This window comes from Leucoraja erinacea, chromosome 1, assembly GCF_028641065.1.
Source record: "Leucoraja erinacea ecotype New England chromosome 1, Leri_hhj_1, whole genome shotgun sequence".
NCBI lineage: Eukaryota > Metazoa > Chordata > Chondrichthyes > Rajiformes > Rajidae > Leucoraja > Leucoraja erinaceus.
This window is the reverse complement of record NC_073377.1, coordinates 36268090-36287812: the sequence shown is the minus strand read 5'-3', so window position 1 is coordinate 36287812 and position 19723 is coordinate 36268090. Positions and strand designations below refer to the sequence as shown.

The 19723-nt window shown below is 40.6% G+C and overlaps 1 protein-coding gene across 1 annotated transcript in view; it reads right to left on the bottom strand.

Moving 5' to 3' along the window:
• Nucleotides 1-5292: 5292 nt before the first annotated feature.
• LOC129695700 (talin-1-like) overlaps nt 5293-19723 on the bottom strand; it is a 232274-nt gene continuing 217843 nt past the window's right edge. Inside the window, 7 exon segments of the mRNA XM_055632894.1 lie at nt 5293-7518; nt 8451-8579; nt 11104-11286; nt 11894-11956; nt 12377-12502; nt 15525-15649; nt 18702-18807. Of these exon segments, the coding sequence (XP_055488869.1) occupies nt 7387-7518; nt 8451-8579; nt 11104-11286; nt 11894-11956; nt 12377-12502; nt 15525-15649; nt 18702-18807 (864 nt within the window). The 3' untranslated portion in view covers nt 5293-7386.

Sequence of the window (19723 nt, the reverse complement as noted above, 5' to 3'; positions counted from 1 at the left end):
CTGTTTATTCAATGAGGCAGTATCATTTATTTAACCCATGCTGATTTGTTCTAGTCCCCTAATTTTAGCATCTGATAAATGGACATAGGAACAGACAAATAAACATCAAAAGCAATAGGATTCATATGTCCTGTTATTGCAATAACTGTAGAATGCCGAAACTGATCCCAGTAATTCCTGAAGAAGGGTCTCGACGCAAAATGTCACCACTCCTTCTCTCCAGAGTTGCTGCCTATCCCGCTGAGTTAATCCAGCATTTTGCGTCTATTCCCAATAATTCCAAGTTAAGTAAAGGAATTGTAATTCCTGCTTCTGATTCAATATCAAACTGTTTTTTTCTGGAAGTACAATTTTTTGTTTGGTTTAGAGATACAGAATGGAAACAGGCCCTTTGGCTCACCGAGCACACTGACCATTGGTCACCCGTTCACACTAGTTCCATGTTATCCCACTTCAGCATCCATTCCTACATACTCGGGACAATTTACAGAGGCCAATTAACTGACAAACTTTGGGATGTGGGAGGAAACCAGAGCACCTAGACTCCTAGAGGATCCCACATGACCACAGGAAGAATGTGCAAACTCCACACAGAGAGCACCTAAGGTCAGGATCGATCCTGGGTCACTGGCACTGTGAGGCAGAACCTCTACCACCGTGTTGCCCATATTTATAAACCTTGGATCAGGACAGGATGGCCAGTGAGTGAAATTCAGCTGTGATGACAATATCATTCTGAGTTGCACTCCCATGCCCAGCGCCTGTGTTTGCACTGGGAGGTCAGTAAGTATTATTATGTACCACCTGGTCATTATTCCTTAGATGGAAGGTTGTTAACACTGCTTCTCTCTGCACAGACCCTGCCTGACTTTCTAACAATTTCTGGGATTGTATTTTGCTGATCTTTAAGAATACCATTCCACTAATGAGCATAGTAATGGCCCAAGCAAGGACAATGTTGAGTGGCATGATCTATACTACCCTAATTTGACAAAAGGACGCAACTGACAATGTTGCCAACATTTAGTTATTGCTTGTTTTAGGGTATTTGAGATATGCTCGACACAATGGTGAACAAAATAAGTCTTCTCCGAGTACAATTTGAAAATATTTATACCAGAGAAGTAAGAAATTCCATCACAGAGAGCTGAAAGAAAAACACGTTTACAAGAAAACGCCTTTCTGTCAGTTGCTTCCGTTTGTCAAAGTAGGACATACTGTAGGCAAAGTAGGCCTGCTGGATTACCATTGATTATTGCTCACCAACCTCTCTTCCTCGTCTTTGGAAATAGTGAGACCACTCCACTCCACTCCACTACGGTATGACCAAGTTGGGAGATCTGCCGCCCGCAGTAGTTAGGCAATAGTCTGACATGAATTCATACATTAAATAATATGTTAAGGAATACTCCATATGGCATGGAGCCCTTGACACGGATGTTGTGTGAAAACTCATGACTTCCCTGATCAGGCCAGGCACAGATTACTGGTGAATCATAAGCTGACACTTTCCTGTTCGATTACTCGGGTACTGAGGCACGAGGAATTCCCATTCAGCCAAGGATTTGATTCCCAACCTCCGATTATTCAACTGGCCCTGGTACTCTTGGGATAGGATGAGAGGGGTTGGGAACCTAAGATCTTTGTTCTTATTTGCCAATGAGTAACCTTGCCTCGTAAGGGGATTACAGTGCCTTTGAGAGGAGGGGTTCAGCTCAACATCACTCCCCTGAAACAAGTTGGCATCAAACCCTTGCACAGTGCTGAGATTTCAGCAGAGGTTGAAAAAGAGTTGGTTTAACAAATATCCTATGATGGAATTATTCTCCTGAAAAGATGGCAGAGGATTTTCATCATGTTGATGCAAAACCTCAAGTCAAAAGCCAAGTCAGATTGAATGCCAAGACGTGAGAGTTAGGAATCTCTAATGTTACTGTGTACGCGTTCTGCTGCACCATACAGTTCTTGACCATTTATGGTAAACTACCTGCATGCTGTGACTAGATTGTAAATGATGATCACAACCACATTTAGCACAGATCTGCCCAGCAGCCAAAACATGATGTAACAAGGCTGCTTAACTACAATGGCATTTCAGTCTTTTTTTCTAAACAATATTAGCCAATATGAATTAGATCAGAATTTACACTTAAATTAAGGAGTGGCATGCCTTCCTTCACTGGTAATTCAGGATGGTTGTACAGTGCATTCTTTGATTTCCAATTTAACTCAATTAAAAAACCCCCACATATTTTGTATATATGACTGTTAAACATTAAATCATTAGACATAGAAACATTAAATTATGTTGTTTATGGAGCAGGTTTGGGAATTAGTTGCTGAATTTAAGAATCCTAGTTAAAGCATCACAATATTTTGTTTAACTAAAAAATAAATTGTGTTGGAGAAAGCCTGGTAAATATACTTTATATGTTAATCAAAAAACAAACAAAACTGTTGGGAATCTGAAATGAGAACAGAAAGTGCTAAACAGGCCAAACGACATTTGTGGAGAGCTCATGGAATCATGGCAAGTTTGGTAACATTGATTCAAAATGGGCTTGGTATGAGGAGACAGAGGGTGAAGACAGAGTCAAACGCGAAGTTGGAAATGGGAGGAGTCACTTCTCGTTTGACTCCTCCCATTTCCTCCAAACACAAGGTGTAGCTATGGGCACACGCATGGGCCCCAGCTACGCCTGCCTCTTTGTTGGGTACGTCGAACAATCCTTGTTCAATACGTACCATTCTGAAACAAGTATGAAACAATCTTACTTGGATGACCTGAAATTAAAACATATAATTAGTGAGTTACCTAAATGTAGCTAATTACAAAATTCAATTACTAGATCTAAACATCTATCCACGTCTTAAGAAAAGATTAACATTTTTAAATAACCTAAGTGTCCAAATAACATTCACACAAGAATTCACAATAAAACATGATTTTTAAATCTCATTGTCATGAATTTATAGGCCAAATAGAAGGAATTTAATGTTTAATTCCTGTAAATTAATGGGCATTTAAATCATCTTGCTTCTGGATCGCGATTGAGTGGAACGTTGCGGTTGCGGTGAATTTGAACCCCATATCGGCAGGTAACCACTGCCGGTTCGTATGGGGCCATAATCACATTTTCGCCAAGGAAATTTTGATGAAAGTCATCCTAAGAAGCATGTTTATATGTAAAATAGACGACTTACCCCGTGTTTTGTCCCCCACTTGAGATCCGTCCCGTTGTAGGCGTTGAGGTCGTTAGAAGTAGCTTTTTTATTTTACTCCAGCGATTAAATTGTCCCGCAACTTTTTTTTTTAAACTTCCGAGAACGGAAGTCGAAACGATTTTTCCGCATCTGCTGGGATGCCGAGGAAATCCATCTCCGACAGGCAAGAGAAAACGGCATTTTAAACCCGCCCCCCCCCCCTCAAAGGCGCCAAAGTCGTGCATATGGTCAGTGGCAGAACTGCAGCGCCGCTGAAGGTAAGTTTTGTAACGTGGCTACTATATCCACAACACACTGCAATTTCTTACAGTCTTGGGCAGAGCAGTTCCCAAACCACACTGTGATGCAACCTGACAATATGCTGAACATTGTCGAAGTTGAGAAGAGTCACTGGAGACATCCTGAGGTTCCTCAGTTTATCAGGAACTGTGGAATGAGCTGCCAAGAGGCAACGATGTGGAAAGGCAGGTGCTGATCGTTCCCGTGTTGGGGAAGAGAAGGGGTCCCATTTGGACAAGTGCAATCCTTAAAACCGAGATGAGGAGAACTTTTTATCAGAGAGAGTGGTGGGTCAACTCTCTGCACAGAGGGTAGTTGAGGCCAGTTCATGGCTATATTTAAGAGGGAGTTAGATGTGGCCCTTGTGGCTAAAGGGATCATTATGGAGAGAAGGCAGGTCTACTGAGTTGGATGATCAGTTATGTTATAATGGCGGTCAACTCGATGCCTACATAATTTCCCTTTGCTCTCTGGAGCTATTTATAATGCTGACAAATATGCTCATCTTTCCCTTTGCTCTACCTATTGCAAATGAGTTTGGCCTAATTGTTGGCAGGCACGGGCTAGTTGAGCTGAGAGGCCTGTTTCCACGCTGCATGACTGTGGGTGGTGGTGTGCCTTCCTGGCTGTTGCTTCAATGGTTGGTCCATGATAGATCGTCAGTAATATTTATGCCAAGGAAACTAAAGCTCTCAACCATTACCACCTCCACACCATTGACGCAGATTGAGGCATGATTTCCGCCTTGCTTCCTGAAATCTATGAGGACTGGGTAACGGGATTGCCAGGTACTGCAGCTTTGTTAAAGGGATGTTCAATGAGGGCTAAATTAACAACTCGGATGAGGGAAAAACAAGAGTCTGCAGATAGTGGAATGCTGAGCGGAAAACCTGCTGGAGAAACTCAGTCAGGATCTGTGGAGGGAAATGGACAGATGCTTTGGGTTGGGACCCTTCCTCAGCAGGCTCTGTGGAATATAAAAACTGTTCACGATCCCATTTCGTGTCTTACATAGAACACTACAGCACAGGAATGGACCCTTCGGCCCACAATGTTTGTGCTGAACATAATGCCAAGTTAAACTGATCTCATCTGCCCATGCATGATCCATATCCCTCTATTCCCTGCACTCCCATGTGCCTATCTAACATTCTCTTAAATGCCATTCTTATTATGATCTTGAAAATACCTCTTAAATGTGTGAGACGAAGATTTAATTGTAGCTTTAGAAACTGAAGTGGATCGGTGCATGTATAAAAGCACGATCTCTATTATAGAATCATACAATTGTTATAGCACTGGACGTACCCATTTAACCACTTATGACTGTTTTTACTGTATTTTAATGTTTCTGTTTCAACTGCACTTTTTAACTATGTGTACTGTTTCATCAGGGACTGGATTGTTTTTATTGTTTTTATTAAGTGTGAAATGTTTAAGTTTTATGTGCGATGCTCCGGTATTCCCTGGGAAACGTCTTCTCATTTTGCACTGTACAATTGTTGCTTTGCAAGATGGCAATAAAGGTTGATTGATTGATTGATTGATTGATTGGATAGATATTTTGAGGTAAAAAAAGGGAATGCCACCGTGTTGAATTCTTTAAAAAGGGCTAGTAGAGGCTGATTGGTTAAATGGGTACGTCCAGTGCTATAATACTTGTCTGATTCTATAATAGACATACTGCTTTTATACATGCACAGATCCCGCTACTGTTCACTGTGAGATTTGCCAACGTGTGCTGAAGGAAGTGAAACTAAAATAAAATATGATGCGCGAGTACAACCCTTACTGAAAACCAACTTTATTCACCAAACAAACCATAAAATAAAAACACAAGTAATCTTCCAAATTGTATTGGAAAGTTGGTATTCATTAAATGTTAATATTAGAAGCACATTGTATGAAAATAAAGTGATATTTAAAGGCAAAGGAGTATAAGTAACACATTTGCAGGATAAATGTTAATGTGAGGCAATTATGCAAAATAGCTGATGATTTACCATTTCAAAAGCTCTGGGAGAGGCCTTAAAACATTTGTGTTTCCGGTGGCATAATTAAGTTCTTGATAAAAAATTTACACACAATTGTGTGAAATTCACATTAATAGAGGATGCAAACAATTCTAAGACAAATTCCAATATGAAAGATGTGCACAAATTACCCCCTATTATTGTGATTAAAAAGTTCTTATTTAAGGCATGGATGTAAGCACCTGAATGTTTTATGCCAAATGCAAGAAAATAGTTAAGGGCCTGCCTATCCCACCAGCATGTGATTGCATGCGTCTAGCGCGACCAAACGTGGTCGCTTAAGGCGTTCGCAGCGTCTTGACGTCGTACGCAGCGTCACAAAGTGATGGAGTAAAGGGCTTGTCCCACTTGCATGCAACTGTATGCGTTTGGCGCGACCAAACGGAAGCGGAGTTCGCTCTAAGTTCGCGGTAAGTACGCGCTAAGTACGTGCAAAGTTCGCGCGTGACGTAATTTACGTCAAATTCACCAATCAGCTGGGCAGGAGGTGGGCTGACTGAATTTGGATGTCGCACGCCGTCGGGCGGTGACTTCATCATGCAATGGCACGCTGGGCGGTGACGTCATCGCGCAACGTCACGCGCTAGGCATACGCCGTCAAGACGCTACATACGACGTCAAGATGCTGCGTACGCTATCAAGACGCCGCATACGCCCTCAATGCGCCTGCGGGCCGACAGGCCGTTGGCGCTCGTAATTTTCGGACAGTGCAGGATTATCGGACCAGCCCGGCACAACTCTGTACGCCTCCGCGGTTCGAAGTGAGACCGGCCCCGCGCGACTGTACGCCTCAAGCGACCACGTTTGGTCGCGCTAAACGCATGCAATCGCGTGCTGGTGGGACAGGCCCTTAAGGCTTTAGTAAGAGGAGACCAATAACCCAAAGCTAATTGGTAATATATTAGGTAAAATATTTTTTTTGGTTAAATGCTGAACTTGTCACTGAATTCTCACTGAATTTGCAATTTAGTTATCTTAGTTAAAGCCAAATAGAATAAAAATTATAGGCAATGCCTTACAATATTTTCTAAACAAAAACTTGCATTTAAACTTTGAATTCTTTAAAAAAAAGTTATTTCTCTCTTTACTGGAAACACAGCAGTTTTACAGGCCAAAAAAAGATTAAACACATTCTGATATTAAAGGCACCCTGCTGAAATACTGCATTATTCATGTACATCTGGTTAAAAAATAGAAAAAAGTTAGATAGTAACACTAATTCCCCCCCAAACAAATAGTATTCCTGACCTGATTTAAGGCAACATTACTGCTGCTGTTGTATGGAGTATTTTTTTTCCATTATGGAATTTTGTTGATATGTACCATTTAGCCTCCGAAATCTAGAATTCATGAACGTGGACACACACTTCAGCATATTTCATTGCTGCTCTAACTCTCTGGTGACATTGGCTTTGCACCATTCTATTGGGAGGCACAGGTCTCGTGCATTTTCTTTGGAATTATCAAATATATCTCCCTACTTCCTGGCTTTCATAAACTTTAGAAAAATATCATACATAAGGCTTTACAGCAAATGTTTCACTGTCATCAGTACTGCAACCACACATTTCATTTATCTTATTATCGTATACATAACATGCAGACATTAATCATTCCCTTCAATGCTCAAGATGAAACATATGTTGAATGTGAATTAATATAGATTTATAAAATGCAGAAAAACTCAGGAAATGGATCGCCTATTGCACCTTTTGGGGAATTACAAACAAGCTATTGCATGAACATTAAAAAAAACTCTGGCCACATATTTATCTGGATTAGATCTTTTGCTGTTGATGAATAAACTAATGGCCAGGATCAGCAGTTAGCTGCTTTAGCTGGACTGCAGTTAATTATTGTCTGTGTCACAAAGTTCTGTGGGAAGGAATTTATACTGTTGCTGACGGATGATTGCAAGCTTCTTCCGAGCATCTTCAAGTTCTCTCTCCTTTCGTAACATTTCCTCCTGGGCTGCAATAATCTGCAAACCAAACAAATAGATGTAATCTCTAAAATAACGGAAATATAGCGCACGCACAGCACATTGGGCAAGCAGACAAAGAATTTCACTGTGCCTTTTCACTTGTGACAATAAAGTATTCCATAGACGCAGTCTGAAGAAGGGTCTCGAGCCGAAATGTCACCCATTCCTTCTGTCCAGAGATGCTGCCTGTCCTAACGAGTTACTCCAGCATTTTGTGTCTATCCTTAATCACTCGTTCTGAGGCTGAATGCCTGGGCAAGGGCAGATTTCCTAGAAGTAGTTCAGTTTGGAGATACAGCATGGAAACAGGCCCAGCCCACACCGACCAAGGGTCGCCCGTCCACTAGTTCTATCCTACACACTGGGGACAATTTACAGAAGACAATTAGCCTACAAATCTGCACATCTGCGGAATGTGTAGAAAACCGGAGCACCTGGAGAAAACCCACGCAGCAACAGGGAGAACGTGCAAACTCCATACTGGCAGCACCCATAGCCAGAATCGAATTAGGGTCTTTGGTGCTGTGAGGCAGCGACTCGACCCTGCAGCACTGTGCCACAAAATGCTGGAAACACTCAGCAGGCCAGGTAGCAACCGTGGAAAGAGAAACATGAATATTAACTGTTTCTCTTTCCACAGATGCTGCCCGACTTGCCGAGTGTTTACATTATTTTTTGTTCCGATTTCCAACAACTGTAGTTTTAGGACCTTCATTTACATCAGAAGTTCCTGTACATTGTGCAGGGATGTTCTGAAATCTGTAAACCCTATCAGTGGACCAGCTAGATTTTCAGAGCAGACATGCAGCTTTGTGGGCTATTTTTTCTCAGATTAATTTTTAGCTTTAACTCCTTTTGAGATTTTAATGACTATCCTTTGGCTTATTAGTCCAGCAATATTTATTATTTATCTCAATCCATTCACTCACCTGAGCGATACCACCAACCATCCTGTTCTTGACGACAATATTTTCCTCTTCATGATCGTTAAATGCTGCGGCCTTCTGTGCAGCTTTCACAAGATTGTCAGATGCTCTCTTCACAGCATTACCTGCAGTCTGCAAAAGAAAAGCACACCCAAAATCAACATTTAAATGGAATTAGGACTATGAGGTCTCCAAATCCAGCAGACGGGTTTGGAGGACTATGTCGTTCTAGAATTATGCTTGTGAATATTAAATAAATATAGGACGAAACAAATGCGGCAATGAAACTAAAGTGCAATGTTAGAGACAACCAGTTGATCGTTATATTATGCTGTGTGTATTCAATATGCTAGCCTGCCTTGCTTTGTAGTCAGTTACAGCTTGCCAGCCGTGCCACAATCTATGGGTATCAGTGCCATTGCCTCGAGACTCCAGCTTGGTATGGAATTCCCTCTTGGCACTCTTCATGGTTCTGCCAAGGTCATAGACAGATTTCTTATACCGCTTGAGATCATTGGACTTGTATGTTGCAGACTTGGACTTCACATGGGAGTGGATCACACAGATCATCCATGGTTTCCGGTCGGGGAACACACTCATTTGCTGAGGAAGGGTCTCGACCCGAAACGTCACCCATTCCTTCTCTCCATAGACGCTGCTTCACCCGCTGAGTTTCTAAAGCATTTTGTGCCTACCTTTGATTTTATCCAGCATCTAAAATTCTTTGGTTCACAGTCCTCTATACACATGATGATGAAGTCTGTGACACCAATCGCACGGTCAACTAGATTAGCTACAGAGCCCTCGAAAATGGATCAGTCCACCAAATCTAAGCAGTCACGAAGATCTCATCTGTTTCCTCGGTCCAGCACTGCACAATTTGCTGTGCTGCCTCCCCACACTTCAGTTTCTGATTGTAAATAGGGCACAGGTGATCAGATTTGCCAAAGTCTGGCCTGGGAATGGAGGGGCATGCATTATTGATGGTTGTGTAGCTGTGATCAAGTGTGTTTGGGCCTCTGGTTGGACAGGAAACATGCTGATGGTATTTTGGCAGCAAGCTCACGGTTGGCCTGATTGAAGTCCCCATACATTATGAACACGGCCTCAGGGTACTTCATGTCAAGGCTATTGGTGACAGTGTGTAGTTCCTCAAGTGCAAACTTAGCATTGGCCTGGGGAGGGATAGCCAATGTTAATTCCCACGGCAGGTAGTAGGGACGACACTTGACTTAAGATATTCAGGTTCTGGGGAACAGGAGCTCGCCAGGACCTCCACATCCAAGCACCGTGCAGAGTTAATTAGAAAGCTGAACCCTGCACCCTCGAGGATGACGTACTGTCCATCTGGTAGAGTGAGAGCTCCCAGGTTGAATGGCACAAACAGGTTAGGCAGGGGTGAGCCATGTCTCTGTAAAACAGACCACACAGCAGCTACCTGCAGGTACTGGACAGATACTACCAAATAATTCTTCAAATTCACTGGAAGGATAAATGAAAAAAATGTTAATGTCTTCTCCCAGGCCAATATCTCCAGTACTGAGGCGCTAACTGAGCAGTGTGCCATTGGGCAGCCCACGCTGTTTGTCTGCATGATACAAGATCCTATTCCGAGCTCCATCATGGAAAAGATTCAAAGATGCTCTCAAAACTTATCTGTGAAAAAATACAACATATGTACCGACTCATGGGGAATGACTGACCCAGAAATAATCAAAGTGGAGATTGGAAAATTTGGGATGATGCTGAGGATCAAGTCCATGCATCAGGATCACACAAAAGCCCCTTGTAAACAGCAGGAGGTACACGCCACCTCAGAAACAACACACTTGCCTGCCCAAGGAAGAGGCTCCCAGTGACCTCATCTGTCATCTAAGAACCCACAAAACCAGGGTGGAAGAAGTTATAATCAATCCCCAGTGACTGCCCAGTAAGTTTGTTTTTTTTAGTTTAGTTTGAGTTTTTAATTGATACAGCGCAGAAACAGACCTTTCGGCCCACTGGGTCTGCGCCGACCAGCGATCCCCGCACATTAACACTATCCTACACCCACTAGGGACAATGTTTACATTTATCAAGCCAATTAACCTACAAACCTGTACGTCTTTGGAGTGTGGGAGGAAACCGAAGATATCGGAGAAAACCCACGCAGGGCACGGGGAGAACGTACAAACTCTGTACAGACAGCACCCATAGTCGGGATCGATCCCGGGTCTCCGGCGCTGCATTCACTGTAAGGCAGCAACACTACCGCTGCGGCACTGTGACCACCCAGTATAGCAAATTATTCTCAACTCTAATTCAGTGAGAATATTAAGTAAATGGGAAAAGTCTCTAAGCAATAGAACCGGCATTGGATGCTTTTCTGGTTGTGTATGGTTTTTTTTTAGGGTTTTGCTCATCTAAGGATCAGGATGTACATTGTCATTGAATTCTATTGATTTACAACATTGCAGTGCGATCGTATCTTTTTTTAAACTGAAAGAAACTCTCCTACATAGATAAAGGAGGAATGTATGTTGAATGACTGAAATTGACAGCACCTTGTAATCTTGGTCATTGATAGAATTTGTGCACACCACTAGTTGTGTAGGTTAATTTTCAAAAAGGCATGAATTGTATTCAAGGCAAAAAAAAACCCCCTCAATTTTCATACCTGAAGTCTCTTCATGGCCTCTGAATCCTGATCTGCTTTCACCTTGCATGCCACTAACAGCTGAGCTGTGGATGCTGCCACCTGTTTGGCTGAAGAGATGAGCTTCTCCTCACTGGCATGTCCTTGAACGGCAGCATTGGCTGCTTCACACAGGCTGCTTGTGGCAGCAGCAACCATTCGGGCCTGTTAAAGCAGCAACATTACTTGTGAGCCTGAAGCTTGAAGCAACAATATTACAATACAGGTCAAGATTCAAATAGGGTCCTCGGTTTACTTAAATTACACAAAGATTTCAAAATCCTCTGAAATTCCTTTAATACTTCTCACACTTAATGTTATCATATTGTTTGTCAGTTTCATTAGAATTACGCTCAACAAAATTATCCATTTCCTTTGTACTTTTGCAAGGTGTAAAGAAGCAAAGTTATTTGTACACCAATTTATAATAGAAATTAAATTAGGGCTCATAGGATTGAACATACATTTTTCAACATTTTGATATTTTGATTTTGTTCACGCTTTAACTAAATGTTAATGGCAGCAATGGAATTGTAAAGTGTAATGGTACAACTTCCACTGGGTTCAATTGTTCCTCCCCCCCCCCCCCCCCCCATTTTTATCTGACACATTTGGAAGTAAGCTACAAGTATTTTCAAACTAAGAGGTCTTCCAAAGGGAGAAGCAAATTTGACACCAGTTTCAATCTAAACTATGCAAAGCATTTAACAACTGAGCACATTTTGTTTATTTAGTGGGAACATCCAACAGCACCCTTAAGCACAGTACTTACTGCTGAAATGAGGCCTTGGGACCACTGCCCATCATCCGCTGCATTTGCAGGCACAGCTCCAACCTACAAAACAAAAACAAATGTAATTGAACATGTACATTGCAGGATTTTAAAAAAAAGTTTTAAGTCAATGAATTTAGAAGGATACCAATTGGAAAAAAGTTTTTTTCCCCCCAAACAGGTGGCGAAAAACACAAGGAGGTTTGGCAATTATTTAGCATTCAATTGTTGCAATTCTTCATTATACCAATACCTCAGATGGTCGGTCCTATGGGGGGTGCGTGAATAAACCCCCATTATACACACGGCACAAGTACACAAGGTCATTGCAAGGGCTGAATGGCCCACTCCTGCATCTATTTTTCTATGTTTCTAATGCTGACAATAGGATACACACACACCACAACTATTTAAATATATTTTTGCTAAAAGAGCACACTCAAGATAACGTGCAAAATAAACTGATGTCAGGTTACTCTTTACCTTGCCTTGAGCGACAAGCTCCCTCTGAGCAGCGGAGGCAGCTTTCACAAGGGCACTGGTTGCGGCGGCAATAGATTTGGCTGCCTCCAGGATCTGTTCTTCAAAGTTAAGGCTTTCGTCTGCTTGCTGTTGGATAATTTGTTTTTAGATTAAATATGAATGTAAACACATTGAAAATATTAGCAATTTAAATTGACTAAAATCGTTAAACAGAAATTTACACGACTTTAAATATAATGAAATTTAAAGAATTGATGACAAATAATGTTGAAATATTTCTAAACTTACTACCCATCTAAAAGAGTACAAGATATAAATTGCTTAACGTCACTAAAACTTGCATTATCAGATATGGAATTAAAGACAGAAGATTCATTAATAAACCACCAAAGTTTTTTTGTACTATTACACAATATTTATCAGCCACCTTTTAAAATGCTGGAAAGACAAGAAACTATACAAATATGTTTGATATATAGTTGAGTTTTAGATAACAACTTAATATAGCAAACATATCAGACAGTCGCCTGTACAATATTTGTATAGTGCTAATCAAAATATTAATTGTGTCATAAATCATTTTGTTACAAAATAGAAACTAGAGATTTGCCGAAGTTTCAAAATAACATAATTCAAATAGAAAGTTTTTGATGCCATGGTTAAAAAATACATGCATGACCCAGAATTTAAATAGAAATCACTAAGTGTTCAGTCAAGTTAATTGAATGCAAAAATGCTTGCATTATCTGTGAAAATAATTCCACCTGTACAATTACATATTTTACGTTTGCAAATTTTGCTTGTGTCTATGATACGGATTAAAAAAAACAAAAACTTAAGAATTCATGCTTAAATTTCTCAAAGTTCATAAAAACTTTTCCATTGGGTGGAAGTATTTTATGGTGTGACACCCTCCCCCAATTCAGAGACTGTGAAAAACCAAGACAAATGAACTAATCTCAATCACAAATGTCCAGTGTAAGCTTGGACTTTCGTTCCAGAGTATTCACGTGGCCCATCTTCTGTTACTATTGATTTCCCCTTGCAGCAATTGCACACGAGTAATCTGCAGAAGAGTACAGGCTTCTCTTCATCTTTGATACATTTCACAATCAAATCGTCTACAGCCATCAGGCTATTAAACACTACAACCTGGTTGATTGAGTGGGCAGATGCGTGGCAGATGTAGTATAATATAGATAAATGTGAAGTTATCCACTTTGGCGGCAAAAAACAAGGGGGCAGATTATTATCTCAATGGGGTTAGGTTAGGTAAGGGGCAGGTGCAGCGAGACCTGGGTGTCCTTGTACACCAGTCACTGAAAGTTGGCTTACAGGTACAGTAGGCAGTGAAGAGAGCTAATGGAATGTTGGCCTTCATAACAAGAGGATTTCAGTATAGGAGTAAAGAGGTTCTTCTGCAGTAGTATAGGGCTCTGGTAAGACCACATCTGGAGTATTGTGCACAGTTTTGGTCTCCTAATTTGAGGAAGGACATCCTTGTGTTTGAGGCAGTGCAGCGTAGGTTCACAAGATTGATCCCTGGGATGACAGGTCTGTCATATGAGGAAAGATTGCCAAGACTAGGCTTGTATTCACTGGAGTTTAGAAGGATGAGGGGAATCTTATAGAAACATATAAAATTATAAAAGGACTGGACAAGCTAGATGCAGGATAAATGTTCCCGATGTTGAGCGAGTCTAGAACCAGGGGCCACAGTCTTAAAATAAAGGGGAGGCCATTTAATACTGAGGTGAGAAAAAACGTGTTCACCCAGAGTTGTGAGTTTGTGGAATTCCCTGCCACAGAGGGCAGTGGAGGCCAAACCACTGGATAGATTTAAGAGAGAGTTAGATAGAGCTTGATTCTAGGGGCTAGTGGAATCAAGGGATATGGGGAGAAGGCACGCACGGGTTATTGATTGGGGATGATCAGCCATGATCACAACGAATGGCCCTGCTGGCTTGAAGGGCTGAATGGCCTCCTCCGGCACCTATTTTCTATGTTTCTATTAACCTCATATAGGCTCTGAACTACATTAGACTATTATTATTGTTGCACTGTTTTGTTTGTTTTTTTGATATATATATATATAAGTATGTTGTAAGTGTATATATATATATACACACTGAGCTTTTCTTTTCTCTCCCTCGTTTGTCATATTATACTCGGTTTGCATATTCCGTTGTGCTGCAGCAAGTAAGAATTTCATTGTTCTATCTGGGACAAATGACAAAAAAAAAACACTCTTGACTCTTGCCTACACATTTGTGAATTAAAATGGTAAGTAATCTGAAAGAGTCATGGTTATTGGACATCTGTAAATTTGTTGGCAAAACCAGTCCGCTACTTTAGGACAGAAACTTCTCCATCGGCAAGGACAGCAAAATCCAGAATGTGCATTTTTCAAAACACCTAGTAAATCAGTATTTCAATGCAGTAAGCTAATCTGTGGCTGTGAGGTAGGTATGTATGGGAGTAACTTGGGCATATTTTCCCATTATGTCAACCCCATTAAAGGCACACCTATGTCAATAATGAGCCAAAGGTATGTTTTAAAGATAGTATGATAATTAGAGAATCGCTGAAAATGACCAAGCTCTCTAAGCACCACAATGTAGCCAACTTGGCACCCAGCATGATTATCTATTGCATTCTTCATCTCCCCTCACTTCCTGCAAATTCCTGCTTTAAAGGATTTCAGTCACAGATCATTGTCTGGGGCTGCCTGCAATTCTGCATTACCAATATGCAACCCTCAAGGTAAGCAGCAGTGAGCTAAGCATAGGGGCAATACACAGGTCCAATCTTGTCCCCATTCATTCACATGCGTACTTTTATCTTTGTGCAATGGATCATACCATCGGATTCTGCAAATTCTCCCTTCCCTAATCTATAGTGTCACAGTCAACATAGCTTCATTGACGCAGGTGAAGTCAGCTAACATGCAAAGGAAAGATAATCAAAGATGGTTTACATGAAATTAAAAAAAAAAAACATCTCAACTTGAAACATCAGGTCGAGCAACACGATTTCTAACAGGATAATTAATAAGAAGTGAAATGATTATTCCATTTTTTCCAAGTATGTAAACCCAGGAGCAGACGTAGAGAACGTTAATGTCCTTCTGTGGGTGTATTTTTATCACCTTAGGTTTAGCTCTTGGCTGCAGTTGTTCCAGTTTCTTGGCAGCTGCCTCAATAGCTGCAGCAGCTCTCAGCAGCTCATTCTCAGCAATAACTGTTGGGTCTTCAGGATCCACCCATTCTGTTCCTATAATAAAGGTTACATCAGAAAGCAATCAATCATGACCATTAAAAAAAAAAGCCTTTTAGCACTTTATAACATGCGCAAAATATACTTCCATGTGGACTTAATAATATTAGCAGAGTTTGGCAATAAAGGTATTTTATGTCTGAAAACAAGAGTCTAACTCATGCTGTACTTGGTCACTAACATTTTCACCTGACAGAAAGTGCAGCTTGGCCAGCATTTCTGATTTCAGAAACTGATTCAGAGCTTGAAATTGACTGCCTCAGACAAGTTGTTAACAACCAAATTGTTGAATATTGTTAAATGGAGGGCCAGCACCTCACTCTGTTTTCAGCACTCCCATACTTTCTAATATGCATTCAAATTTCTTAACATTGACTGAACTCTGCCAAGGACAGGCAGAGTACACAACAGTGCCACCCCCCACCCCAGTTTCTAAAGCTGGAGCACTGTCTTAAAAGTCTCACAATGATACAGAGCAAAACAGAGATGGTGATTCACGGAAGTCGTGCAGATCTCAGTATCAGAATTTGCTTTCATCAGGAATTAGTTAAACACATGGAAGGAGCAAACAAGGAGTGAAAGGGGGAGCTTAGCAGCATATCTGGAGCTGCAAGATATTTATAACCTGATTAAAGGAAGTTTCAGGAGGGATTCAAGTCACAAGATGCAACCACATATTTAGAACATCCAGAGGTTTGCCCCAACCCATTATATATCTCACGCTTTAAAAACAAAATTTGCATCAAAAAGTATCACCATTTGTGATAAAAATAGGCGACGTTTCGGGCCGAAACCTCGCCTATTTTCTTCGCTCCATAGATGCTGCTGCACCCGCTGAGTTTCTCCAGCAATTTTGTGTACCTTCGATCTTCCAGCATCTGCAGTTCCTTCTTGAACACCATTTGTGATAAATTGTTTTCTTAATAAACTAATAATATCATTACAAATGTGTTCAATCTGAAGACAAAAGGCTAGTTTATGTGAAACAATGTTTATGAAATTAAATAGAATGAAATTGAAAGGCTGCAAAAAATTTATATGTGTTGTAGAAAAGTAATCGGCCAATTGTCACAACCCACAACTAAAATCTTCAGCACACTAGAAGATTATCTACTCTAGCAGAGTTTCCTCCAGGGTTTTGTGGGTGAAATTAGCTAACAGAAAAATTCCATATATAGCAATTAGTCAGACACGTATGTTTGTAGAAGGGCAACAAAGTATATGGTGTGTCCTGGAAAACTGTCTGAAAGACATAATCTAATTATCTTTAAAATGTAATGATTAAATATGAAGGAATTTCTAGTGCAAATACATTTCCCATGTTTTCTTATGTTTCTTTGCATGATTGTGTAATGCTAAAGTCAGCATCAAGAGCTGTGGTATGTACTCAACCCCTTCAGTTTCCCAGAATAAATGCCTGATGTATAAGTCAGCAGATAACATGCAACATTTAAAGTTCTTCTCGTGAACTAAGCTTTAAAAGACTCAGTAATGCTTTTGCTCATATTTTGTGGTCATATCGTGCGGTACAAATTTCATTAGAAATCCAGTGCATGCAATTTGGTGATGGCCAAAACAAAACATGACGATTACAAAATGAAAGGATAAAATAAAACTTTGAGCTGACTGAAAGCAGTTAATGGTCTCAATGGTATGCAATCCCGACACTTTGACATTTATGCCAAACTAATTTGCAATTTAAGTTTTTATTTCTTTCTGTTGACTCAGATATCCAGTTACTTCCTTTTGATTGTGCCTTAATCCATGGCTCTTTAGTGTTTATCCTGTCAGCCTTAACCCAACCACCAATTTCCTTTGTGTAGGACAAAACTGCAGATGTGGGTTTAAACCATAGACACTAAAAGCTGGAGTAACTCAGCGGGACAGGCAGCATCTCTGGAGAGAAGGAATGGGTGACGTTTCAGGTCGAGACCTTTCCTCACCGAAACGTCACCCATTCCTTCTCTCCGGAGATGCTGCCTGTCCTGCTGAGTTACTCCAGCATTTTGTGTTTACATCCAATTCCCTTTACTGGACTAAACCTATGCTTGCATTTCGGTGAACTCCTTATTCAAATCCAATCAATTTCTGTAATCATTACACCAAAATATACCACTGTCATTGTGAGATAAAAATAATCTTTCCCTCCCTGTCATTTTTGACAGGACTGTGGTCATTGACATGTTATCCACATTATTCTCCTGCATCCTTTCCTACCATTATCTGATTAGCAGTGTAAGTGTTCAGTCAGGGCAGCACAGTGGTGCCATGGTATAGTTGCTGCCTTACAGTAACAGAGACCAGGGTTCAATCCTGAGCATGGGTGCTATCTGCACGGTTTGTATGTTCTCCCTGTGATCGCATGGGTTTTGTCTGGATGCTCCGGTTTACTCTTACACTCCAAAGATGCATAGGTTTGTAGGCTAATTGGCTTCTTTAAATTGTAAATTCTCCATGTGTGTAGGATAGTTCTAGTGTACAGGGTGGTCACTGGTCGGCATGGACCTGATGGGCCTGTTTCTGCGCTGTATCTCTAAAATCCAAACGGTTGAACTGATGATGATCATCACGTCCAGACCCATTTCAGATCAACTTATTAATGCTGCTAATTTCCTATTTATTTATAGAGATCTTTCTCCATGCATTCCCAACACATACCCATCTCTGGGTTACAGGCAGAGAAAGCCAAAGGTATCATTATGTCAGTTAAACTCAGGAGCAAACACAATTTCAATAAGGAACATCTTTAGCATTATTCTGCGGTAGGGAAGAATAACATCAAAAGGCACCATCAATAACATGAGGGTAGCTTCAATTATCTTACACATTAAATTTTTCAATCAAATCACTGTGTAGCTCTCTAAAAACTGTGAGTTGAATTGCCAGATAGTAAATGTATTGGAGTTTAACAAAAGCCAAGTATGAAACCTATTCCTTGCATGGCTCTTCACCCAACAATAAAAATAAATACAGGCTCCTTTTCTTTATACACATCAGTAATGATCTTATGGATGCAAATAATTAAATTAATTGTAAAACTTTCTGTTACCTTTCATCGCTTCCGCTGCCTGGATAAGTTCAGTGACAGAACCCGCCACACGTTTTGAATAGCCTGTCAGCTGCTGCTTAAGATCTGTTGATGGCTTCTGAAGAGTCTGGAAGTGAGAGAAGAAATATTGAGCAACAAAGGTATTAATTGCTGGCCTTTCTTATGACTGCACACTTATTCACACACATGCATGTACTTGGTTTAATAAGATTAAATTATTGTCATTTCTTCTGATGTTTTGTCAACCACAGCAAGACACATTTGTTAACCTTCAAATGCTGAGAGTTCAAAGTACTAATTTTGGAACGTTAATGTGCTTTGCCTGTTTCTTACAAACATTTTAGAAGTTATTATTGGAGCAGAAATATACACTATACAAAGCTGAGGTGTGAATGAGATGGATACCTATGGATCTGGAAATTACTCAAAAATTCAGTGCCTCAAAACAAAATGCTGGGATACTGGGGTTTTTTTTGTTGGTTTAGAACAGCTGTGTTGGTCTTTTACTAATGCTTAGAGGAAACTTCAGGGACGTTTGATTTGGAAGCAATGCTAATATTTATTTCAGATCCAATTGAAGGCTCAATTGCAGCAAAGATAAGTAACTTGCATGAATGTGGACCATCTGTACTGGTCTCACATTTAACCAAGATCCTTGGTCACTGCTGTTTCTGACCCAAAGGAATTGATTAAACTTTCACTTAATTCCCATTGTTAGGTTTTCACCCAAATTGCAAATGATTCCTACCTTGAAGGGCAAATGACATGTGGTGAAAAGGCAAATAGTCCTTCATTCACCAAACTATTCTTCCTCACTGAGCCTATCTGAAGATAAACTCGCTCTTGGTTCATAAGTGATCGGAGCAGAATTAAGCCATTCGGCCCATCAAGTCTACTCCACCATTCAATCATGGGTGATCTATCTTCTCATCTTAACAGCATTCTCCTGCCTTCTCCCCATAACCCTTGACACCCGTACTAATCAAGAATCTATCAATCTCTGAGGTCATATGTGATAGAAG